Here is a 24,898-nt window from a genome sequence, read left to right as displayed (position 1 = left end):
TCATTCACCTATTTTTGAAGATTACTATAAGTATCTTGTATAATTTAGTTGTCATTCAGAGGCATGAGAATTCAGTAATAGTCTGTGTATACCATATGATGCAGAATAACATTTATGATGATTTTAATAACTTCACTTGTGGTGTCTGTGCAGTGGACCTACAAGCTTATTACAGGTCACCAAAGAAGGGGAGTGGCATTGGCGTAGGGAAAAATGTCATTTATGGCTGGTTTAGGTGTATTTCTTCACACTTGGTGGTGATAATAGTAGTTGCAATATACCCATCATTTACCATTGGTTACCATACAGTGGTGTACAAGATACATTTATTTCCTTTTCCACAATAGAGGGATACCGCAGTATCTGAGATGCCATTATGTCTTACCTATTGCTAAATGTTGGCCATTTCACCAATGTACATCACACTTTTGGAACAATTGTAGGGAATTTCTAAAGATTCTTATTCCTTATTAAATGTCCTTTTACTTTATAGCAAGCTTACTTTCCTTTTAAATACTACCAGGGTATATTTCTGCTTTCAGACTCTTTTATTCACCATTTGCTTGAGGCATTTTGCAAAGCACTCCCATGTTCTAAACTTTATAGCAGTGTCAGAAATGTTCAAGAGTGAGAATTAAACTGGAAAAATGTTTAGCAAAATAAAACTTACTTCTCACTGATGGAAAGCTGTTACAAAGTATCTGAATATTTTTTAATATCTATAAACCTAAAGTAAAGTTTAGTCTTGTCCAAAAACATTAGACTCTGATCTATAAAAAAGAACATATAGGTTTAACATCTGGGTGACTCAGGATCTTCTATTTATTTGCAGAAATATAGCATGGATACTAACTCATTCTCATATACTGCAGGATTTTTTGCACTGTTCTGGAATTGTAGACGTGTCTTGCAGTGCTCCTTTAATAGGTATGGTTAAAGTAGTCACAGGAAAAACTTTTTCACTAGGAGGGTGGTGAAACACTAGAATGCGCTACCTAGGGAGGTGGTAGAATCTCCTTCCTTAGAAGTTTTTAAGGTCAGGCTTGACAAAGCCCTGGCTGGGATGGTTTAGTTGGGGATTGGTCCTGCTTTGAGCAGGGGGTTGGACTAGATGACCTCCTGAGGTCCCTTCCAACCCTGATATTCTATGATTCTATGATTCAGAAGAGGGCTGTGGTTACTAGGATAACTGTAAATGTCTCCGTTGGCTTATATGCAGCCATTGACCATTCTGATTTTTTTGCCCTTTTTGTAACTTTCAGATAAAGATGGAATATTCTTGTTTCTCTCTAGTTTCCTAAAGAGTTCCTTAGCATCGTAAAATAGCTTTTAATATTCTAGACCCAATAAAGCAAGTATGGGGTGAATACATATAGATAATATGTGGAGAAACTTAAAAAAAAAACCAAGATTTGATTTGCATTCTCTATCATTCTTATATTGCTTCAAGAAGAAAATTAGAAGTGACTCACGATTTTCAGCTCCAGGAGAAAGAAGGCATTCATCTTCCTTTCTTCTGTCCCAGAAAAAAACCTTTTAGATACTATTTTCTAGATCTAATGGCATCTCCATAGATCTTAGGAGTTAGGGTCTTCAGGTTGTTTATTTTCATTGAAGGACTCCAGAAGGTTTAAACTTTATATTCCACAACCCCTTAACAAAATGGATCAGAACTAGTATTAGAGTCATAAAAGGGGTCCCTTGTCCCTTACGAATAACTAGCCAATTTGAATATGCTTACTGTCTTCTGTGCAGAAAGGAAATTATCCTTAGATCTGCAGGGCAGTCCCTTGGTCATGCCCTTATAGGTTTTCCATACATTAGTAAGTAGACATGAGCAACTCAGATATTGCTTTTGGATGTCTGTTTCTTAATTCAGTGATTTGAGGAGAGACTGTTTACTACTCCATGTTTTTTAAATGCCGATCCTGGGCAAAACTGTTTCTCTACAGAGCCTGTTAATCTCAGATTGTAGTGGGAGAAAAATAATTGTTCTGTTACTTGTAAATTGCTTTTCTGTGAGAGTCTCTCTTGATCTGAAATGCCATACCCAGCTTCCAGTGGTGAATGTGTCTTCTGTCATGTACGTAGTAGAGAAAGTTTTATAGTTTAATTGCAGTGGTAGATTTAGTTATCCCTAGGAGGGGACACCAAATTCCATGTAATGGAAGGATCTAGCTACATATTGGGGTGGGGGGGGACCTCTCAAAAATGCATCTTACAAGTAAGGTGAAAGCTTTTTTGAGTACAGTGCTAAATTTTATAGCAGACAGAATTTCATGTGATTGAGAGGCCTGTGGAAATGCAGTATTTGTATTGGCTGGGTTTCAGCTAATAAAATTTCCTAGGATGATTGGAGAGCACGAAATTCTTCCTTTGTCTATTTTTTTGGTGTCAGAGACTTCTGTCCCTAAATAATAGCTTCTGTGGTATAAAATTTGAATGTAAAGACTGAAACTGCATATTATATTTTTTTTCCTTTAGAGGTAAAGAAAGTAGTATGGGTGTGCCTCTGCAGTCAGAATGCAGTGATAATGATTTGTTGGCATTTGTAGCAGTATTGGAAATAGTCAAAAGGTACTACTGCAGATGGTTTTGCTTAACAGAATTTATAAGTCCTCCTTGTGGGGGAGGAAGGTGGAGATGTTTATCAGCTGTGATGTAATTCTTTTTAGATTCTGAGCTCATAAAGCCTTCTCTAGTCTCTAGGAATCACTTTTTGTTAGGTGCCGCTGCCTACAGGTTCTATGAATGCAAGCAAACAAAACATTGTGATGCTAGAATTGTCAAAAGATTAGGCTGATTAACATTATTCTAATAAAGACTTAGTGAAATAGATTTGCTATGCTTAAGGAGATTACTGGATTTACTCACTGTGCCTTTAAACAAATAGTTTTATTTAGAATTTTGTCGCAACGTGTCACTCAGTACAGAAGTCATTGCCTGGCTTCCTGAGGCCTATGTGGCATATTAATTCTCAAGGAAATTAGCCTTAATGCTGTCTAAGTGTGCAGTGCTAATAAGTTGCTTTGAGAACAAATTGTTCTAAGTCTTGTTCACCTTTTTATGGAGTTAGGTTCCTTTTGTTCAGATTTTTTGAAGTTAGTGTTGCATCCTCTGCATCCTCTAAATTTGTCTATTTTCACAGCCTACTCAGTGAAAGCTGAGAAGTTTTAAGTTTTGCAGTTCTTACCAAAACCAAACAAACAGTGTTGCATCCCTGCAAGCACAAGAACTGGAAATATTGCTAACCTTCTGGCTCTCTGAGAAGAAGATAAAATGTCCATAATACAAGTTAACCACATAAAGAATAGGTTTTAAAATTGGCTTGCTTGAAAGCCTGCAGGGATCTCTCCTGATTTGCCTGTCTCAGCAATCTTGTCTTCCTGCATCTACTTATGCCAACCTGTGTACGTTTGTATGTTCAAATCTTGCCTCCTAGGTACATCTGCACTTACAGCAGTGTGCAGAGTAGAGACACTGCATACCTGCCTAGAACTGCTATAAATAGTGTAGGCGGTGATGCATGGCTTAGGTGAGTAGTATTATCTGAACCCCCACATTTATAGGGTTGCCAGGTTATGGTTTTTGACCGGACTGCCCAGTGAAAAGGGCCCCTGGTGGTGCCGACTTAGCTGTTAAAAGTCTGATCAGTGGCACAGCGGGGCCCAGAGCTAAGGCAGGCTCCTTGCCTGCTTTAGCTCTGTGCAGCTCCCAGAAGTGGCTGCCAGGTTCTTGCGTCCCTTAGGTGCATGCGCAGCCAGGGAGGCTCCACACACTCCCCACTCCTGAGTGCTGGCTCCACAGCTCCCATTGGCCAGGAACCGTGGCCAATGGGAGCCAAAGGGGTGGTGCCTGCGGGTGGGCATGCTGCATGTGGAGACTCCCTAGCCACCCATGCACCTAGGGACCTCAGGAACCTGGCAGTCACTTCCTGGGAGCCACGGTAAGCACTGCTGGGACCCCACACCTGCTCCTACATCCCAACCCCCCAACCTCTCATTTCTGACCCCACCCCAGAGCCCATATCCCCCTGTACTCCTTCCCTCTGCCCCAGCCCGGAGGGAAGGGGGGATGGAGCGAGGTGGGGGCAGGGCCTCAGAGAAGGGGTGGGGCCTCTGGGAAAGCACGGGGCAGGGGTGTACAGTTTTGTACCATTAGAAAGTTGGCAACCCTACACATTTATACCCTACACAACTCTCTGCCCAAGCAGTGCTTCCCACATCTACACTGCTGTTTTTTAGCAGTATAGTGTCCCACTGTTGGAGACTTTTACTACATGTATCTACACACCTTAGTGAGAAGTGTGGACACAGCCTGCCTTTCGCTATCATATGTAGCTACACATGTAGTGCCCGTACTCTGCATATAGCCGTACGTGTAGACATAGCCCTAATGTGCAAAATGTTCCCTCCTACCGCACTTCATTGTAGTATGTTCCAAAGAACTCTAGAAAACTAGCCACCTTAAGACTAGCTAGTGCACAGGTTCTGAGCCTTGGTTAAAATTCTACCCCAGGAGATTCAGCCACACAACTTCCCTCAAAAATAAGATGATAGCTAAATCATCTGGATTGCATTGAAAATCTCCGCTGAATATCTCTAAAAATTAATAAACTTGGCTTTGATAATTTGATGTAGCTTTCATATGTACAAATGACAGCCATTCTGTCATTCCTTATTGGCTCTTTTAGCCTCAACTACATACTGGTCAATTATCTGATGGAAACAAAATATGCATAAGAATACAACCTTCCCATATGTTAAATGGGAAAATGTCATGTCTGCCACTTCTGTTCTCTGGAAATTAGAAGGCAGTCTGAAATACATAGGGTTTATCTAGTCATAATAAGACTTAAGTGTAAAATCGGATACCATTTATTTTTCAGTCTTTTGAAATAAGCAGCTAACGTCTGCACACTTAACAGATGGCATTTATATTAATTATTTCTTTAAATACTGATTTGATTTTTCGCTCCAAGACATGAGTACCAGTACATCAGATTTCTGGATTCTCTGCCTTTAGTTCAGGTTTTCACTTATACAAATAACAAAAATGGGCAACCACCAACAAGACTATCATTCAGCACTGGTCTAAATGAGTAGCATAACTGTACAGTAGTTCTGAAGCTTTCCCTGAATAGTAGGAGTCCAGAACCCCCTAGATTGGCATCTACATTCTGTTGTTTATATAATACGTAACTTACTGAATTCCGCTGGAAACAATAAATGAGCCGTGAGGAATAGGAGGACATGGATACTCTTTATGGATGTGACATATAGAACAGCTGTGAGATAAAATCTATATACGTTTCTATAGCAAAGATTTTTAATGTATTTTTGTTTTGTTTTTTGTTTTAGGCTTATGGTATGTCTGCTTTGCCTCTAAACTTGATAAAAGGAACTAGAAGTCCTACTTATGAACGTTTAGAGAACACTGAAGATATTGAAGACGTAGAACAACATATACTAAGGATTAAATCAAAGGTTTGGTGTTTACCTACATTTCAAACTTTTCCATTTATAGTGTTCCTGTTGCTCAGCACTTCATTATGGTATAATGTTTGGGTCATTGCTCATTTTCACAATGTCAGAGGGACAGAAGTTAATATTCTCCATTCTTCCAAAGTTAGGTTCTCTCAGTTTCCAGTTTCTCTTCCAGATGATGGATTCCTTACATGTGTTGGGACTTAGGTCAAAAGTACTCAGTACGATAGCAGAAAATGCACTATTAACTTGTGCACTAGTGAATGCCTGTTTTTGTTCACAGGGGGTACCTAACAAAAATGACTTGACAGTGTTCATTGTAGGTGCTGAAAAAATAAATCTGTTGTTGATCTCAGAACTAAATAAATATTATAGAACAATGAAAAGTATAAACTAAATAAATACTTATTGCAAAGGACTCTATTTAGATTGAGAGCTGTCACTTAATTTATAGATTATAGTTTTGTGGTTGCACTCATTAGTCACATTCATCTAATCATGTATCCTGGATGTGGCGATGTAAAACTTTTTTTTTTTTTGTAGGAAAACAGAACTCTCTAATCCTCTCTTCACCACTCTGTTTCTAAAAGAGGCTATATTTGTAAAGTGGCATTTCCTGTGAACCCATATTCCTTGGTATTTAATGATTTTGGCCAGGATTTTGCCTCCAGTTTTTCTTAATTGCAAGTTTTAATTACTCCCTGTTATATTTTACATGAAAGTGTTAAATAGAAAGTGATTTCAGCAATGAGAATACTTCAAACTGAAAATTTGTAGCAGCAGACAGGTATGAGACACTTGGTCTTGTGGCAGATTTGATTTTTATTTTTTTGTAAGGCCAGATTCTTGTGGAGTAGAGTTCACATCTCAGTTGACACTATTGTTGGCAATCTCATAAGAAAGACATATGATTCAATGGGCCTGTAAGTTGAACCACCTTTCTCCCCTATAGGTGGTCCGTCCAGGTCAAAATTGAGGCATGTTGGTGGAACATTTTGGGGTAGCATCTCTTGTATATAAAAGGAGATCTCAATCCCTTAGCTATTAAGAGCACTAAATTTACTGAATCCTTCTAAAGAGACTTCCAGTTTAAACTTCTTAGCAGAAAATTGTAATTAAAATGGTGTAAAAATTATTAGAGATGCAGCAAAACTGAGATATCGCAATGTTTAAGGACTCCTTTATTTAAAAAAAAAATCTCTGAATGGGAAATGCACGTTTAATGGTTTTTGTATCAAAAATAGGTTTATAGTGACACATTCAATCCTTAAGAATGTTTGCCTTAAGTAACCTACAATTGTAAGACACGGGTTATCTGATGTTAAAATCAGCTTGCTGATTCATTCATATGTTACCTAATACTTTTTTGTGATTGATTGCTTATAGTATTCATACAACTCATTACTGCACATATGCAACTAAAAAGATTGTATATTTAGCTTGCTTAGCTCCTACACTGTATTAAGTACACTCAGATTTCTTAAAATACTCATGCCCAGCATTTGGAAGGTCAAAGGAGTTAAATGTTCTTGAAAATTTGTCAGATATAGAAATCTCCAAATATGGATTTGACTGTTAAAGGTTGATGAACTCAACTGGTTTATGGAACAATTCTGATCTTTGTGTTTTGGAAATTTTTATGCTGACTGTGTCCTTTAAAGGGTACTGCTCCTGAATGTACTTGAAAAGATGTGAAATGTAGCTGACTTTGTATTGACTAGAAGAAAAAATGGAGAGCTGGAAAGAAAGTATTAAAAATAGAAATGGGCTAAAATGAAATTAGTCTCTTACAAACTGAATTTACATATTGTATGCAATTCTGACTTCGTAGAGCTGCCAGAGCCTGTTATACAGATGTTAAATTTTATTCTTCTTTCATACATTTTTCACAGACTGTTCCATTATTTTCACACCTCCATTTTGATTAACAGTGCAAAGATGGTCGGCCTTTACCAACAAGGGACAGACGGAACCTACAGCAACTTGAAGAGAGGCTAAGGACACTTCGAAGGAGAGAGAGACATCTGGAATTTATTGAGAAAAGCTGCTGGACAAAGTTCTGTGGAGCCATGCGACCTCTAAAAGTAAAAAAGCAAAACGGGTCTTTCATTTTATGCCTGCTTCACTGTAGAATAACTATTTCTGACTTTTTTTGTTCTTTTCCATTTAGCACGTTGGCATAAAACTATTCGATGAAATAGCCTGGTGTCATAAATATAAAGGGAAGGGTAACCACCTTTCTGTATACAGTGCTATAAAATCCCTCCTGACCAGAGGCAACATCCTGTTACCTGTAAAGGGTTAAGAAACTCAGCTAACCTGGCTGGCACGTGACCCAAAGGACCAATAGGGGAACAAGATACTTTCAGATCTTGCTGGGGGGAAAGGCTTTTGTTTGTGCTCTTTGTTTACGTGTTTGTTCTCTCTTGGGACTGAGAGAGGCCAGACAGAAATCCATCTTCTCCCACCCATCCTAATCCAAGTCTCCAATATTGCAACCAGTCAGTATAGGTAAGCGAGGCAAGGCAGATTAGTTTCTCTTTTGTTTTATGTGAATTTTCCCTGTGTTAAGAAGGAGGTTTATTCCTGTTTTCTGTAACTTTAAGGCTTTGCCCAGGGGGTGACCCTCTGTGTTTTGAATCTGAATACCCTGCAAAGTATTTTTTCATCCTGATTTTACAGAGGTGATTCTTTTACCTTTTCTTTAATTAAAATTCTTCTTTTAAGAACCTGATTGCTTTTTCATTGTTCTTAAAATCCAAGGGTTTGGGTCTGTGTTCACCTGTAAAATTGGTGAGGATTATTATCAAGCCTTCTCCAGGAAAGGGGGTGTAGTGCTTGGGGGGGATATTTTGGGGAAAGATGTCTCCAAGTGGTCTCTTTCCCTGTTCTTTGTTTCACACGCCTGGTGGTGGCAGTATACTGTTCAAGGATGTCAAGGTTCCTCCCCCACTCTGAACGCTAGGGTACAGATGTGGGGACCTACATGAAAACCTCCTAAGCTTATCTTTACCAGCTTAGGTCAAAAAGTTCCCCAAGGTACAAAATATTCCACCCTTTGTCCTTGGATTGGCCACTACCAAACAAATACTGGTTACTGGGGAAGAGCTGTTTGGAAACGTCTTTCCCCCCCAAATACTTCCCAAAACCTTGCACCCCACTTCCTGGACAAGGTTTGGTAAAAAGCCTCACCAATTTGCCCAGGTGACTACAGACCCAGACCCCTTGGATCTTAAGAACAATGAACAATCCTCCCAACACTTGCACCCCCCCTTTCCTGGGAAATGTTGGATAAAAAGCCTCATCCATTTGCATAGGTGACCACAGACCCAAACCCTTGGATCTGAGAACAATGAAAAAGCATTCAGTTTTCTTACAAGAAGACTTTTAATAGAAATAGGAGTAAATAGAAGTAAAGAAATCCCCTCTGTAAAATCAGGATAGTAGATACCTTACAGGGTAATTAGATTCAAAACATAGAGAATCCCTCTAGGCAAAACCTTAAGTTACAAAAAAGATACATAGACAGAAATAGTTATTCTATTCAGCACAGTTCTTTTCTCAGCCATTTAAAGAAATCATAATCTAACACATACCTAGCTAGATTACTTACTAAAAGTTCTAAGACTCCATTCCTGGTCTATCCCCAGCAGAAACAGCATATAGACAGACACACAGACCCTTTGTTTCTCTCCCTCCTCCCAGCTTTTGAAAGTATCTTGTCTCCTCATTGGTCATTTTGGTCAGGTGCCAGCGAGGTTACCTTTAGCTTCTTAACCCTTTACAGGTGAGAGGAGCTTTCCCCTGGCCAGGAGGGATTTCAAAGGGGTTTACACTTCCCTTTATATTTATGACAAAGGACAAGGCAAAGTTTGTACCTCGGGGAAGCTTTTTACCTAGGCTGATAAAAATGAGCTTTGGGGTCTTTCATGTGGGTCCCCACATCTGTACCCTAGAGTTCAGAGTGAGGAAGGAACCTTGATACCTGGTAATATTAGATTTGCTTTGTTTTGTTTTCCCCAAATCTGGCATCTTAAAACACAATAAAATGACTTGAAGCCTTTTGTGTGGCAGTTACTGCATCTGAAGTTGAAGCGGTAGCCTGTTACTTTTAATCTGTAGATTGCTTCCTTGAAAGATGCATAGGATGTTGCATATATACCTAACAAAAATATAGCTTATGTCATTTTTTATTGAATAAATGTGCCTTCGTTATCTCTTTGAAGTCATCCAGATATAGAAGCTAGTAGCTGCTGTACTTAGTTTTGTGTAACCACAAATATTTTCTTGTGCACTATAAGAACACTCTTTTATAAGTAGCTGCTATGTTGGCTAGTGCGAAATCAGGAAACTGTTAACATTTAGCACAGATTACAAAGTCAGTACTAGATTATTTAAGTAGTAATATGAACTAGTTGTGGGCAGAAGGTCTGATTTGTATGTATGCAGTGGTGAACTGGAGCCGGTTGTTAAATTAGGAAGCCCTTTTAGCCCTTGTGGGACAACTGGTTCTAAAAGGGCTTCTAAATTTAACAACCGGCCAAAAGTGGCGCCTTATGTGCTGACTCCGTGGGTGCTCTGGGGCTGGAGCACCCACGGGGAAAATTTGGTGGGTGCAGAGCACACACTGACAGCTCCCCACGCGGCCCTAGCTCTCCTCCTCCTCCTCCCCTAAACGCACCGCCCCACTTCTCCACGCCCGCAGCTTCCCGCGAATCAGCTGTTCGCACGGGAAGCCTGGGAGGGCTGAGAATCAAGCGGCAGCTTCGCGCTCAGGCCCAGGGAGGCAGAGGCGAGCTGGGGCAGGGGGCACAAGGAGGACCGCCTGTGCGCAGCAGGTAACTCGGGGGGGGGGCGCACAGGGAAACCGCTCCCCAGCTCACCTCCGCCTCCCTGGGCCTGAGCGCGACACTTGCTTCTCAGCCCTCCCCGGCTTCACGCGCGAACAGCTGATTCGCGGGGAGGCGGAGGGGGGGGGGCAGTGCGGCGGCGAAGCAGAGCGGGGCGGTGCATTCAGGGGAGGAGGCGGAGGTGAGCTGGGGCCGGGCGTGGGGTGGGGAGCTGCTGGTGGGGGCTCTGCTCCCACCAAATTTTCGCCGTGGGTGCTCCAGCCCCAGAGCACCCACAGAGTCGGTGCCTAAGGCGCCACTTTTGAAGTCCTCAGTGGGGGGAGCAGCCACTCCCACTGTTCCCCCGCTAGCTACGCTACCCTGCCCCTAGGAGCCAGAGGGACCTGCCGGATGCTTCCTGGGAGCTGCCCAAGGTAAGCACTGCCAGGACTCCCCACCTCACCCCCGGCAGGTCCCTCTGGCTCTTAGGGGCAGGGTGGGCACCCACTACGGTAGCCCACGAGACCCTCCTGCCCAGTTCTGGGGGCAGTCAGGGGACAGGGGTAGATGGGGCAGGGGTCCCAGGATGCAGGGGGAGCGTCAAGGAACACAGGGGGTTGGATGGGGCAGGAGTCCCGGGGGGCAGGGGCCGGCCATGACCCCCTCTTGGAGTGAGGGAACTGGTTGTTAAGATTTTGGCAGCTCATCACTGTATGTATGTGTATAAGCAGCTTCACGGTCAACTCATTCAGCTTCTACTATTGTATGTTTACTATGTGTTTCTCTCTATGGCAAGTGTTGTAATTACATAAGTATGTGCACTATACCACCTAACTAATGTGTGTTTCAAAAAACTGTTGAGATTAATCTTTTGACTCTTACGTTGATTAATATGAAGAAAGCATCGTTAGTGTTTTTGTTCAAGCATAAATACCTGATAAATATGAATTCTATAGCATATTAGAAACCTCCCAAATTAAGTGTTTCAGACATCGCTGTCCTGCAAGGAGAAAATGGTTCTTACAACAAGATGTTTCTTGGCATCATAAGCCATAGTAAGGAAGAAAAGAACTGAGTCACTGCCTCCATGTTCCAATTTTCTATGCCTTTTCTTGTTGGATACATGGAATCCAGGTCTCATCTTTCCAGCTTCTAATTCTCTCTCTTCCCCTAGGCCTGAAGACAGGAAAAAAAAGCAGGAGTTGGGACAAAGGGGCTCACTAGCCCTATTATGTGCACTACCTATGTGAATCTTCTGGGGTGAGATCTGCAGGGAGTATGCCCTATAGCCTGCCTGCTTGATCGTAGACACTGTGTTCCATGTTGGTCCTCCTCTGAGGAAACAGGGTGCAGCTTTGTCTCTCTTGGCTTCGGCTGCCAGTTTTAGCTCTGGGGGACTTGTGATTTCTTGTTGGCAGCTGCTACTCCATCTAATTCTCCTTTCCCAGATCTTAGTGTTCTGTCTTCTCTTCGTTCCTGGTCTGATTCCGTGGATCTGTCTGCCTGGTTGTGGAGAGTGGGAGCCCCAAATTGCTAGCCATGGTCTTTCCCACTGGCATAAATACAGTAGCTTTGCTTCCATTGTGTGCAGGTTTATGGAGAGTGAGGAAAGAATTTCTGTTGGAGCATTCAGTGGGCTGGGTGGGCAGCCTTTTCCTGTTTGGGTATTTGAGCTAGTCCTCGCTAGAGCTCTCCCCCCGCAAGCACTCTGGTTGTGTAGCAGTGTTCATAGCAGCTTTTGGAGCAGACCATTTTATTCTGTTCTACACAACCTTCTTTCTTAGCTCTCTGGAGCTGCTTCTCCTCTTCTGTCTGCTGCCATCTCTCCAGAGCCTTCCGTTTAGCACCTAAACATTCTCTGTGGTCTCATGCTGCCTTCTCAAGCTTTGGATATCAAGACTGCTGCTTGTCCTTGAGTTTAGGATGATCTAGATGATTTAGCCACAACTGGAAACCTCAGGATTGAGAGACCTAGACCTTGCTCTGTCATCAGGTTCTAGAGTCTTGTGAGGGCTTGAAAGTCTTATCATCCTTACAAGATACAGATTCTCACTTTTGAGTCTCTGCTCTATATCGTGAAATGGGAAGTGCTCTCCTAGCTCTTAAATTTTTTGATCCATAAGGTAGCAGTGATAGCAAGCAGATCAAGAAGTATATGCTGTTTGTTGTGTAATTCATGGTGTCCCTAACCACTAGCCTTGGAAACTTCCAGTCAGTTCCTCCTTGATCATTATAAGCAAAGGAATTCTTCTCAAGTGCATTGCATCTTGAGCCTGAACTGTGGCTGCTTGACCGAACAGGCTTTTATTTTGTGGTGGGAGGGATGCAGGTTTCCGTTCAGGGTTTCATCACCTTAAACTTTTATTTAATTTGATTCATTTGTTCTATTCCAACATTGTCTTTGGCTTCTGAACATCAACCAATTCACAGCTCCAGACTTTATTGGCTCTCAGAACTCTTCCAGAACATTTTTCTAGGTTTTTAAGGCTTATTGTGGCCCCTTTGTGTGTTACTTGAGTGGATTAGTCCCTAGTTTTTGTTTTGTTCCATAGAGAGGGATCATCCCTTTCTTCAATCTTTACAGAGAAAGTAAGACCAGCTTATAAAATATAGGGGTCTCATCAAAACTGAATCAATAAAGCTCAGGGTAGATGACGGTCTATGGTAGGAGCTTTTTCTCTTTTCCTGTAAATGCTTAATCATTTGCTCCTGGAGGAAATTGTGTGCCACTGCCCAATGCAGAATTTGCGCAGAATTAACTTTCTCTGCAGAATTCCTTTTTTTCTCCACAGAATTGGCACTGCAGAGATGCTGGCTGTCACTAGGGGCCGCTGGATGCTGGGGACCCAGCTACCCAGTTTGCAATGTGCCAGCATGGGTTGGCTGCAGTTCCCAGCATGTACTGAATGAGGGAGGCGGCCTGTGGGCCGCAGACCCACAGTGAGCGGAGTGCCCTGCCTGGTGGGGCTGGAGGCCCTGCAGCTCTTCACACTTTGGCTGATGGGCCACATCCTTATCTGCCCGAGGGCAGGAGCAGGCCCGGGAGACCTGGCTGCGTTGGCTCTCACAAAGAGTGGGGAAAGGCAGGGCCACAGTGCCTCCCTCGGTGGGACAGTAACAAAGCTGAGTGGAGCCTGTGGCTGGGAGGGGGTGCCCCACATCTAGGCCAGGGGGCACCCTGCAGCTGGGGGATTGGGAGTGGGTGTGGATGTCTGGGTTGGGTGGACCCATGCAGCCCCCTTCAGAAGCCCCAAAATAACCCCTCCAGTACCCCCAAAATGCCCCCTGAGCTCCCCCACTCTCCCCTTGGCGGTGTCCTCTACTTGGGAGCTTGAAATATGGTAACCTGATGGGAACAAGGTGAAAAATCTAGACTAAAAGACCGGAAGGGCAGAGTTTTCCCCCAAGGTCTGCCCAGCTGACATGTGTGACACATGCAGACTCAGGCATCCAACAAAAGGATAACAGAGAAATGGGAACTGGGTTGTCATAGGGGTTTCTTTAATCTCGACTTCTGGGGGAAATTTTTTTTATGTCAGACATACTCACTGACAAGTATTTTGAAATAAAATATGAAAATAATTGGAACTGGTGTGATTATATTGTTGTTTTGACAAATAAAATTTGCAGAATTTTAAAATATTGTATGCAGAATTCCCCCAGGAGTAATCATTATGGCCATACCCACTTGCCTTCTCCAATATAAAATGCTCCCTCACCCTTAAGCTTGTATCAGACTGGAGACATTAAGAGTCATAGAAAGCAAAGAGGGGTTATGGTCACAAGGTCAAAAATAAGAGTGAACTTAGCTAGTGTCATTTGTTAGAACTCTCAACAAACTGAAGAAACATACCTGTTTTATTGTTAAGCCTTTTTGATATTGGGCCATCCAGGCCATCCAGGGGAAGGCTCTGACCCTGGTAAGTAACCATTCTATTTTGCTTTTTCTTCTAAGAAGTGTCTCTAAAGATTAAGCATAATTTTAATATTGTGAAGGTGTCCTATCAGGGAAAATAATTTAAAGCATGAGTGGGTTCCTTTTTGTTTGGATTATCTGAGAAAGCTAGAGGCTCTAGAATAACATTTGTTTTCATTCACAATGCAAAATAAGATGTTAGTTTCACAGTAGTTATTCTCACTGAATAACATTTATTCTATATTAAATACTTAATTTGTATTTACAGTATACAATATACATATAATCTTAAGCATTTGTTGGGGTTTTATAAAATAAAATTTCAGTCATTTCACTGGAGATAGTGTGATGTGATTAATTTCTGTACTGTCCAATGAGTACAGTTCAGAAATTGATCTTAAATTGCTCTAATATATATTTTTCCTCAGTATAAAATACTAAATGTGTATTGTTAATGGATTTTCAGGCTCAGTTTTCCCCCAAAATAAGAGCACAGCCAGTCTAGGATGTTATCTAACATTCTGGGGTCTCTTGAGAGAGATTTAGCAAATAGGCAGTCATTTCCTCCCAAATGTCTCAGGAGCAAAAACAAAGTAAATAGTCCCTTTAATTCAGGATGAGAACACAACAGTTCTGTTTTCAGAGTGGAGGAAGATAGTCATTTACCACAAGAAAAAGGCAAATTATCCCCATTCCTCAGGACAGGATAAACGTTTCCCAGAAGAACTCTAGTATCTTGTCTTGTGCCTGTATATACCCCTTGGTTACTTCCATTTATTTCCTGCTCAGGTGGGAGACCACAGTTGACTTCAAATGGCAGCCCATGCTTTCATATCATACCATACAACACACACTCTACATGGGTTGGGGATAATGTCTTTCCCTCATTCCATGAATGAATGACAGAGAGGTTCTGTAGATGGTGCACAGGCTTTGTCTGCTGTGTTGTAAACCTTCAATTATATGTTTGTTTAGTAGAGGAAACTCAAGACATTTGCAGTCTAGTTTATATTTACTTTATTCTATTTACCATAGTACCTGTAGATTTAGCAATTAGGGATGCTGCTTTACAAAAGTTTATCCAGTCAGGGGTGGTGATCACTCAGTCGAGGATGATCTTTCACAGGTTTTATTTTTTATGGGTCCTTTGGTGACTGAGGAGTCTGATCCTGGAGCCACAGGCACATTGGCAAGATGTTGCAGGTGGTGTTGGAAGTCAGAGTTGGGCTGCGATTGCTGCATGACAGTTCTGTCCTTTTCTAGTGTTTTTCTGAGACCAGGGCAAGGCGATTTTCCTCAAAAGTGGGCATTTACTCTCTGACAGGTCTTAGCCAGTTATCCCTATCTTGGGCTGATTGTTTTCCAGTGAGTGGTGTCGATGCCACATATGTCTTGGTGTTTATCTTAAGAGTGTCTTTAAAGTAATGAGGAGTCTGATGGCTTAAAGACTAAAGATTAACAGACTAACAGATTTATTTGGGCATAAACTTTCGTGGGTAAAAAACTCCACTTCTTCTTTAAGGTGTCACCGGACTCCTTGTTGTTTTTGTGGATACAGACTAACACAGCTACCTGTTTGATACTTATCTTTAGAGTGTTTCTTTTGGCCTCCCTGTTTCTTTTCTCCTTTGGCGAGTTGGGCATACAACAGTTGTTTTGGTAAGCATTCATCAGGCATGCACACACAGTGCCTGCTCCACCTTAGCTGATGCTAGATAATCAGGGCCTGAACACTGAAGATGTTGGCCTCTGTGAGGACACTGACATTAGTGTGGCAATCCTCCCACTGTATGTTGAGGATCTTCCGAAGAAAGAGCTGGTGCTGGCGTTCCAGGTTTTTCAGATGTTTATCAGTCACCCAAGTCTCACAGCTGTAGAAAAGAGTTGGAATTACCACTGCTTTATAAACAACGTCTGTTGTGTTTTCTGATGTCTTGATTATTGAACAGTTGGCAAAACAATCTGCCAAAGGCAAAGCTGGCACAGCGGATTCTGTGCTGAATCTTGACATCTATGTCTGCCCTCTGTGAGAGATGGCTGGCAAAATAGGCAAAGTATTCTACATTTTCCATTTCTTCTCTGTCAGTGTAAATCTTCCTTGCTGGGTCTGATGATTGACCGGGAGCTGGCTGGTGAAGAACTTCTGCTTTACCAATGTTCAGGTTGAAGGTTGCTGTCCATCCTGTATTGGATGTGGTAGACAGTCTTGGGTTAATGTTTTCATAGCTCCTGAGAAAAGGGTGGGTGCCAGTACACCAGCCTTGTTTCACGCCACTTTGGATGACAAAGGGCTCAGAAGTAGAGCCACTGCACAGGGAGGAGGCAGTCATCTGGTCATGGAGGAGTCTTATGATGGTGATAAATTTGCTTCGCCAACCAAACTTTAACATGATTTTCCACAGAGCTTCACGGTTGACAGTCAGATTTTGGTCAGATCGATAAAGGCCATATATAGCACCTGGTGGTGCTCTTGACACCTGGTGGTCGTGGTAACATTTTTCCTGGATCTCCCTAGCTGTGAAAAACATGTCAGTGGTGCCACGTGATGTTCTGAAGCCACTCTGGGAATATTTCTTCCGCAAGAGATATTGAAGATACTGAGGATTGGAGTCTTTGGATGTGGTATTGCTATCTGTGTGATTTGGATTGCTTTCTATGTTTTGGTTCAATCCTGATGAATATGACTGAGGGCAGGAGCAGGCCTGGGAGACCGGGATGAATATGACTGACCTCACCAGGTGGTGGTCAGTCCGGCAATCATTGGCTTCTCTCATGACATGGGTGATTTGGACATTTTAGATCCCGTGTTCCTACAATGACATAGTCTTAGGAGGTGCCATTGTTTTGAATGGGGGTGTTGCCAAGTTGTTTTGTACTTATTGCTTTGTCTGAAGATTGTGTTTGTGATTGCATGATCATGTTTGTGCATTTGCCAAGTGAAAGGATGCCATTGGAATTGGTCTTGCCTACTCCTTCCCTCCCAATGGTGCTAGTCCATACATTAAAATCTTGGCCAACTTCTGCGGTGAAGTCCCCTGAGAGGATTATTTTATTTTTTTTTAATAGATGCCAGAATTTTTATTAAGGTGTAGAAGGATTCTTTCTGCTTTTCTTCAGCATCAAGTGTTGGTGCATGTGTAATGATGATGTTGGGAAATGACTTATTGACCAACTGGATGTAGAGGGTTATAAGGTGCTCATTGATGCAGATGGGGAGCTCAGTTAGGTGGTTGACTAGAAGGCTCTTGATTGCAAAGCCAACACCGTGTATTTGCCTGTCACTTGCTGGTTTTCCTTTCCAGAAGAAAGTGTAAATACCGCCCTCTTCCCTAAATTGGCCTTCATCTGCACTTCTTGTCTTGCTGAGAGCAGCAATGTCAGTGTTGTACTTAAGAGTTCTCAGGCGACAATTGCTGTTGTGCGTTTGGGTCTTTCACTTCTTTGAGTTGTCTAGGAGTGTACGGACATTCCAAGTTGCAAGAAACATTTTTGTTTTTCAACCTCATTGGGAGTGATCCCTCTGGACGTGGTTATCCAGTCAGGTATGATGAGAGAGCCTATGTTTGGGGCACCTTTTCTAGCCCCTTCCATATATGAGGTGAGCAGAGGGGTTCCTAAAAAGGCTTGCTCAGTCATGACTGCTGCTGCCAAAAATGCACCCCATCTCAATCCAGGGGCACATGACAACCATCTTGCGGTCACCACCGGCAAGTGGGTCTGTGAGCAGGGACTCGTGATCACTTCACCTGTCCCATCGCCACTCGGCCATCACCAGAGGACTTGTATGGATGGAGGAGGGGATAATGTTCTTCGTGTGAAAGAAGCCTGTGTGTGAGTAGTTTAATGTGGGGAAGCCATTGCACACGAACAGCCACACAAATCTTGGCAGAAGAGGCACCTGTGTCTTGCGGCAAGGAGGTCCGAGATGACCAGCGGTTTCTTCTCCATTGCAGCCTTCATCCACCTTTGCAGCCATTGAGAGGTGATCCCGCTTTATCCTCCTGCTCTGCCGTTCAGGTCTTATACTGGGTTGTGTTGTGTTGGGCTGCACTTTGGTATCTTGCCTTCAACCTTCCTGCCATGGGTGACCCTACCAGGAGCACAGGACTCCCGACGGCATCATTCTTAGGATCTTAAGTATACACAAGCTTCTCCACCACATCAGGGTGGCAGCCAAAGGATAGTCCATATGGCTTGCATAAAATGAGCAATGTTACCTCCAAGAATATGTTAAAAGCTAAGTTATAGGAACCAAGCATACCAAACAGAATCAAAATGTAAAAAAACCCAAAAGCCAAATCCAAACAATATACCTTTCATCTTGCCTTAGCCTTTTGCAAAACCTGAGCTCCAGGATATAATCCAGTGGGGGTAGGAGGGAGGGATCTGAAAGCTTCTGTACTGAGGAAATCCTGCTGCTGGTCTTAAGCGGACCCACACATATATCAAAAGCAACCCAGCTGACCTTTAGTATTGCAGTGGAGTATAGGGTAGGGTAAGGGACAGTTTCTCAGATAACCAGATTCTAACCTATTTCGAGCTTTTAAAAATCACAAAATGCAGCAGACTTTATACTTCTGAGTTTTGTTATATATTTCTTCTCTCTTTTAATCCACATTAAACTATATTATTTTCATGCTGTGGCTTTTAAATACTTCTGTACAAATTTTTACACTTCGTAGTATTGCATACTCAAGTTGCTGATGGATTTTGCATCTTCCTTGGTCAGACAACATTTTTTTTTTTTGTAGCATTGTTGGCAAATTATAGCGTAAGAGAACTCTTTACAACTGTTGCTTTCTTGGTACGTGTGACATGATCTGTAAATCCTGAGAATGCGTCCACAGCAGGCCTGTCAGCTCCACCCTGTTAATCTGCAGTAGGCACCAGACTGGGAGTAGGTGGGTTAAGCGGAAAGCCCAGCTCAGTGAGGGGCTGACTGGTGTGAGAGGAGAAGTCCAGCTGTCACTCTACAAGCGGCCTGGCTGGAGCAGGGAATTGCTTGAGAGACTTCTGCTTGCCAGAGACTCCCTGTGGGAAGGTAGGCTTGGTGTGGGACTGATTGGCTTGTCACTAATGATATATCTGATTGGAGCTGAGTAAGTTTGCTGCGGATGGTGCTGTGCCTGAAAGGGATGACAACTTAAGATCTTTCAGAGGAACAGCCGTGTTAGTCTGTATTCGCAAAAAGAAAAGGAGTACTAAACTGGTTAGTCTCTAAGGTGCCACAAGTACTCCTTTTCTTTTTAAGATCTTTCGTTTCCTTATGCAGAAGTGGGGACCTAGTGATGGTTTTTGCAAGTCCCTAAGTGACCAGGTCATATCTCGCCAGTGTAATGGTGAGATACTTTGTATGTAGTTGAACGAAGTGACTAGGATTTGTATGATTCTGTTGCAGTAAGTAATGTGATGAGCAAGTTGTTAGAGAAAAGGGCAAGATGCAATTAACTAGGAAAGAGATGGAAATAGTGACGCATGAATACTATAGCTAAAGTTAGACTATTTGATGATAAAAAGTAATTTCAATAGTTGAATTTTTCTGTGATTAAAGACCTGTTACAGGATCATAAACTTTATGCTTAAATTCCGTATTTTAAAATGGAATTTTGTTTTATGGATGTCATAGTCTCCTGGGAACCTGGGAGTGAAAGTCTGTGTATTTTTTAAATAAACAAATCGTTCATGGATTAAGATTCACTATCTTTACTTTTAACTTGTGTGAAGGGATACCAGTTTTTGTTCTCGTTATTTTCCTGAAAATGTGTGCTGCTTGAAGGAGTGTTCCATGTGCTTGTTCCATTTTCTTTAATGGGGCAGAGGTTGCAAAAAGTCCTGACTTCCTCTGCAGGCCCAAGGATGCTCCATTTTCCTATTCATTTTTCCCATCCTCAAGATCATTGAATTGTGGGATGGTGGTGGCTCTAGAACAGAGGTGGGCAAACTACAGCCCGCGGGCCACATCCGGCTCGCAGGACCGTCCTGCCCAGCCCCGGAGCTCCTGGCCCGGGAGGCTGTCTCCCCTCCCCCACAGCCATGCCGCCATGCGGCGCAATGCTCTGGGCGGCGGGGCTGCAGAGCCCGGCCTGACCTGGTGCTCTGCACTGCGTGGCTTCCTCTCCTGGTGCAGCCGCTTTGCCAGCCACCGGTGCTCCAGGCAGCGTGGTAAGGGGGCAGGGAGTGGGGGGGGCAGTTGGATAGAGGACAGAGGAGTTCGGGTGGTGGATAGGGGTTGGGACAGTCAGAGGGCGGGAAATGGGGGTTGAATGGGGGCAGGGGTCCTGGGGGGGGCAGTCAGGAAGGAGAGAACGGGTTGGATGGGGCAGCGGGGGGCAGTTAAGGGCACGGGGTCTGGGGGTGGGCAGGGGACCGAGAGCCGGGGAGGAGTGGATGGGGCAGGAGTCCCGGGAGGGCCAGCAGGGGGCGAGAAGCAGGAGGGTCGGATAGGTGGGTGCCGGGCCATGCCTGGCTGTTTGGGGAGGCACAGCCTCCCCTAACCGGCCCTCTATACAATTTCAGAAACCCGATGCAGCCCTCAGGCCAAAAAGTTTGCCCACCCCTGTTCTAGAATGTTCCTCTTTTCCAGAGGCAAACACCATGCCCAAGACTGCTAGAGGATCGGAACAGTCTTATGCAAGATGATCCCTAGCATTTGAATTTGTTGCCTGTGTGACACTTCTACTGTAGCTGTTGTTTACTATAGAAGACCACAAATAGGAACTGAACTCTACCTTCTGTGAAAAAGCCCTGCACATCATTAGATTATCAAGGTGGTCTGACTTAGTTCCTGCAAGTTGGTCAGGAAAAGAAGGGGGGGAGCCTATAAATAACTTTGAATTTTCTTTAAGTGATTTTAATGTAAAACTTATCTAAAAATAGTTTAATCTTCATGTGGGTTTGTTACTTTCAGATAAAATGGGCAAAAATGTTCTTTCTATGGAACATAAGTATACTTTAGTTTTCACAAGTGTGTGGTTTTGACTGTCTTACTGTGAAAGTTCTTTATTTTCAACTTAGTACAACTTTCCGCTTCTTGGAAGAGTGTTTACTACTAGGATTCAGTTGTGGGTGAGACTGAATGTGGTAAACGTTGTTGGTACAAAACCCCAAATCCTTAGAATATAATGTTTCAGTAACTTCCCTAGAAAATCTTGGATTCGATAATTTCTACTAAACGTTGCTACAATGGTAATTTATTTTTACTTCGAAAAGTTAAGTGCAGGTCAGGATGAGGCATACAAAACAATGAAATACAAGAAATCACTTGGAAGCATTACTTCTCTAACAAAGAAGCGATAGGATCAAACTCTCACAAAGGGGAGACGTTACCCTGTTAATAGTCATTTAACTTGTAATTTAACATTGCATTAATGTAGGTAAAGACTGCATGAGACATATGCTTTCAGATAGTGATCCATGTTGTAAAAAAACGTTGGCTGAAACTCAACTTAATCAGCACTTGGAAGTACAGATGTGATTTGCCACCTTGAGATTAATCCAACTCATTTTCTGTTTTTTAAGAGTATCTTGGGGAAAACAATGATGTGGATTGAATGGAAGGATCCTTGCCAGAGACTCAGTTACGTAGTCAACAGGTCCCTCTTAGCGGAGACCCTAAACTAGCTAGCTAGAGCCTTTATCCGAGAAATAGACTAGTATAATGGAAAATGCACAATGCAGAGCAAAGTTTTGGTTGTTTTTTCATTCCTAATAGCATATTTCTCTTTATACCCAATTTCATTCTTACGCTAGGCTCTATTGATGGTAATTACATCTTTTTGTCACTATATATTCTCAGCTTTTTAGATATATAACAATGACACATACTACAGTATACCCATGATTTAAGTTTGTCTTTTGGACTTTGAGAAGTCAGCTTTCAGTTGAACTACAAAATTCTGAAACTGTTGAAAAAACATTCCCACTGAAAAAAATTAAACCAGTTTCCATACCAGTGGTGTTAACACCATAAATTATTAAAAGCCAGAAGAATCTTAATCAATTTATTCACTTTTTTCACTTCTCTGAGCTTGCACAAATGAAAAGCAAGGAAGCTTTATTTTAAGTTCTCAAGAGTTTGGGTTGCAGACATTTCAGGGAAATGTTTGTGTTTGATTTAAAAAAAACTTGTTTTTTTTGGTTTTTTTTTTTCAAATAATTCAGGAAAATTTTATTGATCTAAGGTTTTGTAAAAGCTTGTCTTTACCAAATTTAAATTTTGGGAAGAATTTTGGGACAGTTTCCTTCTAAACTGCAGCTCAAATTTAATGCTGCTTATATCTTTTTCTCTTGTGAAGTGTTCTGGGACTCTGTATGACTAGTTACTTTTTTTTCTTTTGCTACTATAATTTTTTGCCATTTCATGATTGAGATTAGACTTTTGCATTGTCTCTCTCTCTACACAGGACTACCCCTAAAGATAATTCAGAGACATAGGCAGTCACACTGTGTAAAACCCTATTTGTGGAGTAGTGCTTCACACAGAAAACATGTTGTCCCAGTGTCCTTGGTACTGGAAAATTACTACTTCCATGCTGTAAAAGACCATGAGAATTGCAGTCACTGGAGATGCTTGAGCTAATAGTCCCTATGTTAAAAAGTGGACCTACTGGCAGGTCATTCTCCATGAAGTGTTTTCTACTAGGGAATATTCTTTGTTCATTGGTGGTATAGAACATGAATTTAATCTTCAAGGCATGCCGCAAGGCTTGTGTTTACCTGGGATTTTCTCAGAGAAGAGTTGAAGGAGTTGGGTAGAATTGAGAACTATTAGTTTCAATATTTGAAAAAAGAAAAGGAGTACTTTGAAAGGTTCTCAATTATAGGGCTGTTGGTGTTACTAATACATTGTGACATGACTCTAGATAGTAAAGTCGATTTGTATAAAGAATTTTTTAAAAATATTTTTGTAAGTGCCAGTGATTCATATAGTAGCTTTTATAGTCCAAAATAAATGCAGTTTATAGCTTTGGGGTAATGTTTGTCTGATTAGTATAACTGCATGAAAATCCTTGAAAGTTAAATCTTTCTGTAATTACTTTTATAGCAGTCATAACTCTAAAGTCTTCTGTGTATTTGTATACTATTTTTAATATCTGTAATCAAAATATTTTACATAAGGGTTTCTCAATATAGAATGTAGCCATTTCAGAGATTTTTAGAGCACAGTTATTCACAGGCAGTTACAAGATGTAGAAAACTAGTTCTGCTGTCACTAAGTGCAGGGGGCGGGGCAGTGGGGAAAGAAATATCAGGGCAGATTTATAATTCTTAATAGTAGTACAGCGGAGGCACAGTGACCAACATGTTCAGGAACAAGTTTTCATTAATTAGTATTATCTAACAGTGAAATCTACTAAAATTTCTGGTAGAGAAATATACCTGATTTAAAGAAAAATATTCTCTTTTTCTATGGAGATCTTCTCTTTATATTTCACTTGACTAGAATCTTTTTTTTCAGGTACAAAATACGTTAAATCAAGTTTGTTAGGTACCCATTAGCACAAATATTCAGTTGTATCCACTAAATAAGGTCCAACTTCGTATCTGTATTAAATTGCTCTGAGAAGTTATTTCACAAGGATTTGGATTAAATAATTCAATTATGCAAAAATTTGCTGTGTTTCTACTATTTGTAGTTATGTCAACCAGGCAGCCATAGTGGAAACTTTCCAGTGTAGTTGGTCAAAGTTACTCAATTTTTTTAAAAAGTACAACAACAAAAAAACTTGCTTTTCCTCTTCTAAAACTCTGAGCAAAGTGGTAATTGCAAGGAGCCTTTGTAAATATGAATGAATAAGGAAACTGAGACCAAATGCATTTTACTTGTGCATTGACTTAGGATTTTGAAGGGTGATATTATATTAGAAATCCATCTTTCCTAAATTATGGGCTCAAAATTATGAAAACATAGATATCTACAGTCTGAAGATATGTCGGTTTATGCCAGTTGAGAATCTGGCCACTTGCCTTCAAAGCCCTGTATAATTATGCTTCTCTCTCCCCCTGATATCCACCCTGTCTTCTTTCTGTGTCACTTCTGTTACCTTCTGTGGCGGTCCCCCGTGCATGGACTCATCATCTTGAGCTGGTGCACGAGGACCCCAGCCCTGCATTCACATAAGGGCTCACTTTTCTTTATGCCTACAAGAAACTGACTCAAAATGACAATGTAAGTGGGGGATATAACTTCATTAGTAACAACTTTTTTTTTTTTTGTATTGTTGAGATATAGACAGTCACCGCAATTACTTTTATATTATACACTGTTGCTTGGTTCTAGTCTATCTTGTCTTTTTTAGCTTGAGGTCTTTGGGGAAGTGGCTATACTTTTTTGATCCTTTTGACATGATGCTTTTACTGGGTTATACAAAGTTGCTCAGTTGTCATCTTGATTAGGTTCTGAATTTAGGGAAAACTTTGACTTTCCTTTTTGTTTTACTTTTGTTTAGAATTATGGAACCCTTGGATGGTTAAATCCGATATTAGACATATATGTCACTAGTTACTGTATAAATGGGATTATTCCTGCATATGAAAAGCATCCTGATATTTTCCTCTATGTTAATAAGTGTGAAGGTCTAATGGTAGCTTCCAAATTTGGACCTTGTTCAGCTTCAGAAGCTCTGGATAACAGTTGCACAGTTAACAGTGAAGCAATATCTCCATAC

The 24,898-nt window shown here is 41.7% G+C and overlaps 1 protein-coding gene across 1 annotated transcript in view; it reads left to right on the top strand.

Annotated features, from left to right (window-relative positions):
• Positions 1-24,898, top strand: part of LMBRD1 (LMBR1 domain containing 1) — a 237,069-nt gene that overhangs the window by 129,888 nt on the left and 82,283 nt on the right. The window contains exons 8-9 of the mRNA XM_073336361.1: positions 5,361-5,486; positions 7,418-7,570. Of these exons, the coding sequence (XP_073192462.1) occupies positions 5,361-5,486; positions 7,418-7,570 (279 nt within the window). The remainder of the gene's footprint in view (positions 1-5,360; positions 5,487-7,417; positions 7,571-24,898) is intronic.

The sequence above is a fragment of the Lepidochelys kempii genome, chromosome 3 (genome assembly GCF_965140265.1).
Source record: "Lepidochelys kempii isolate rLepKem1 chromosome 3, rLepKem1.hap2, whole genome shotgun sequence".
NCBI classification, from domain to species: domain Eukaryota; kingdom Metazoa; phylum Chordata; order Testudines; family Cheloniidae; genus Lepidochelys; species Lepidochelys kempii.
The sequence above is the reverse complement of the archived record's forward strand: the minus strand, read 5'-3'. Positions and strand labels throughout refer to the sequence as shown.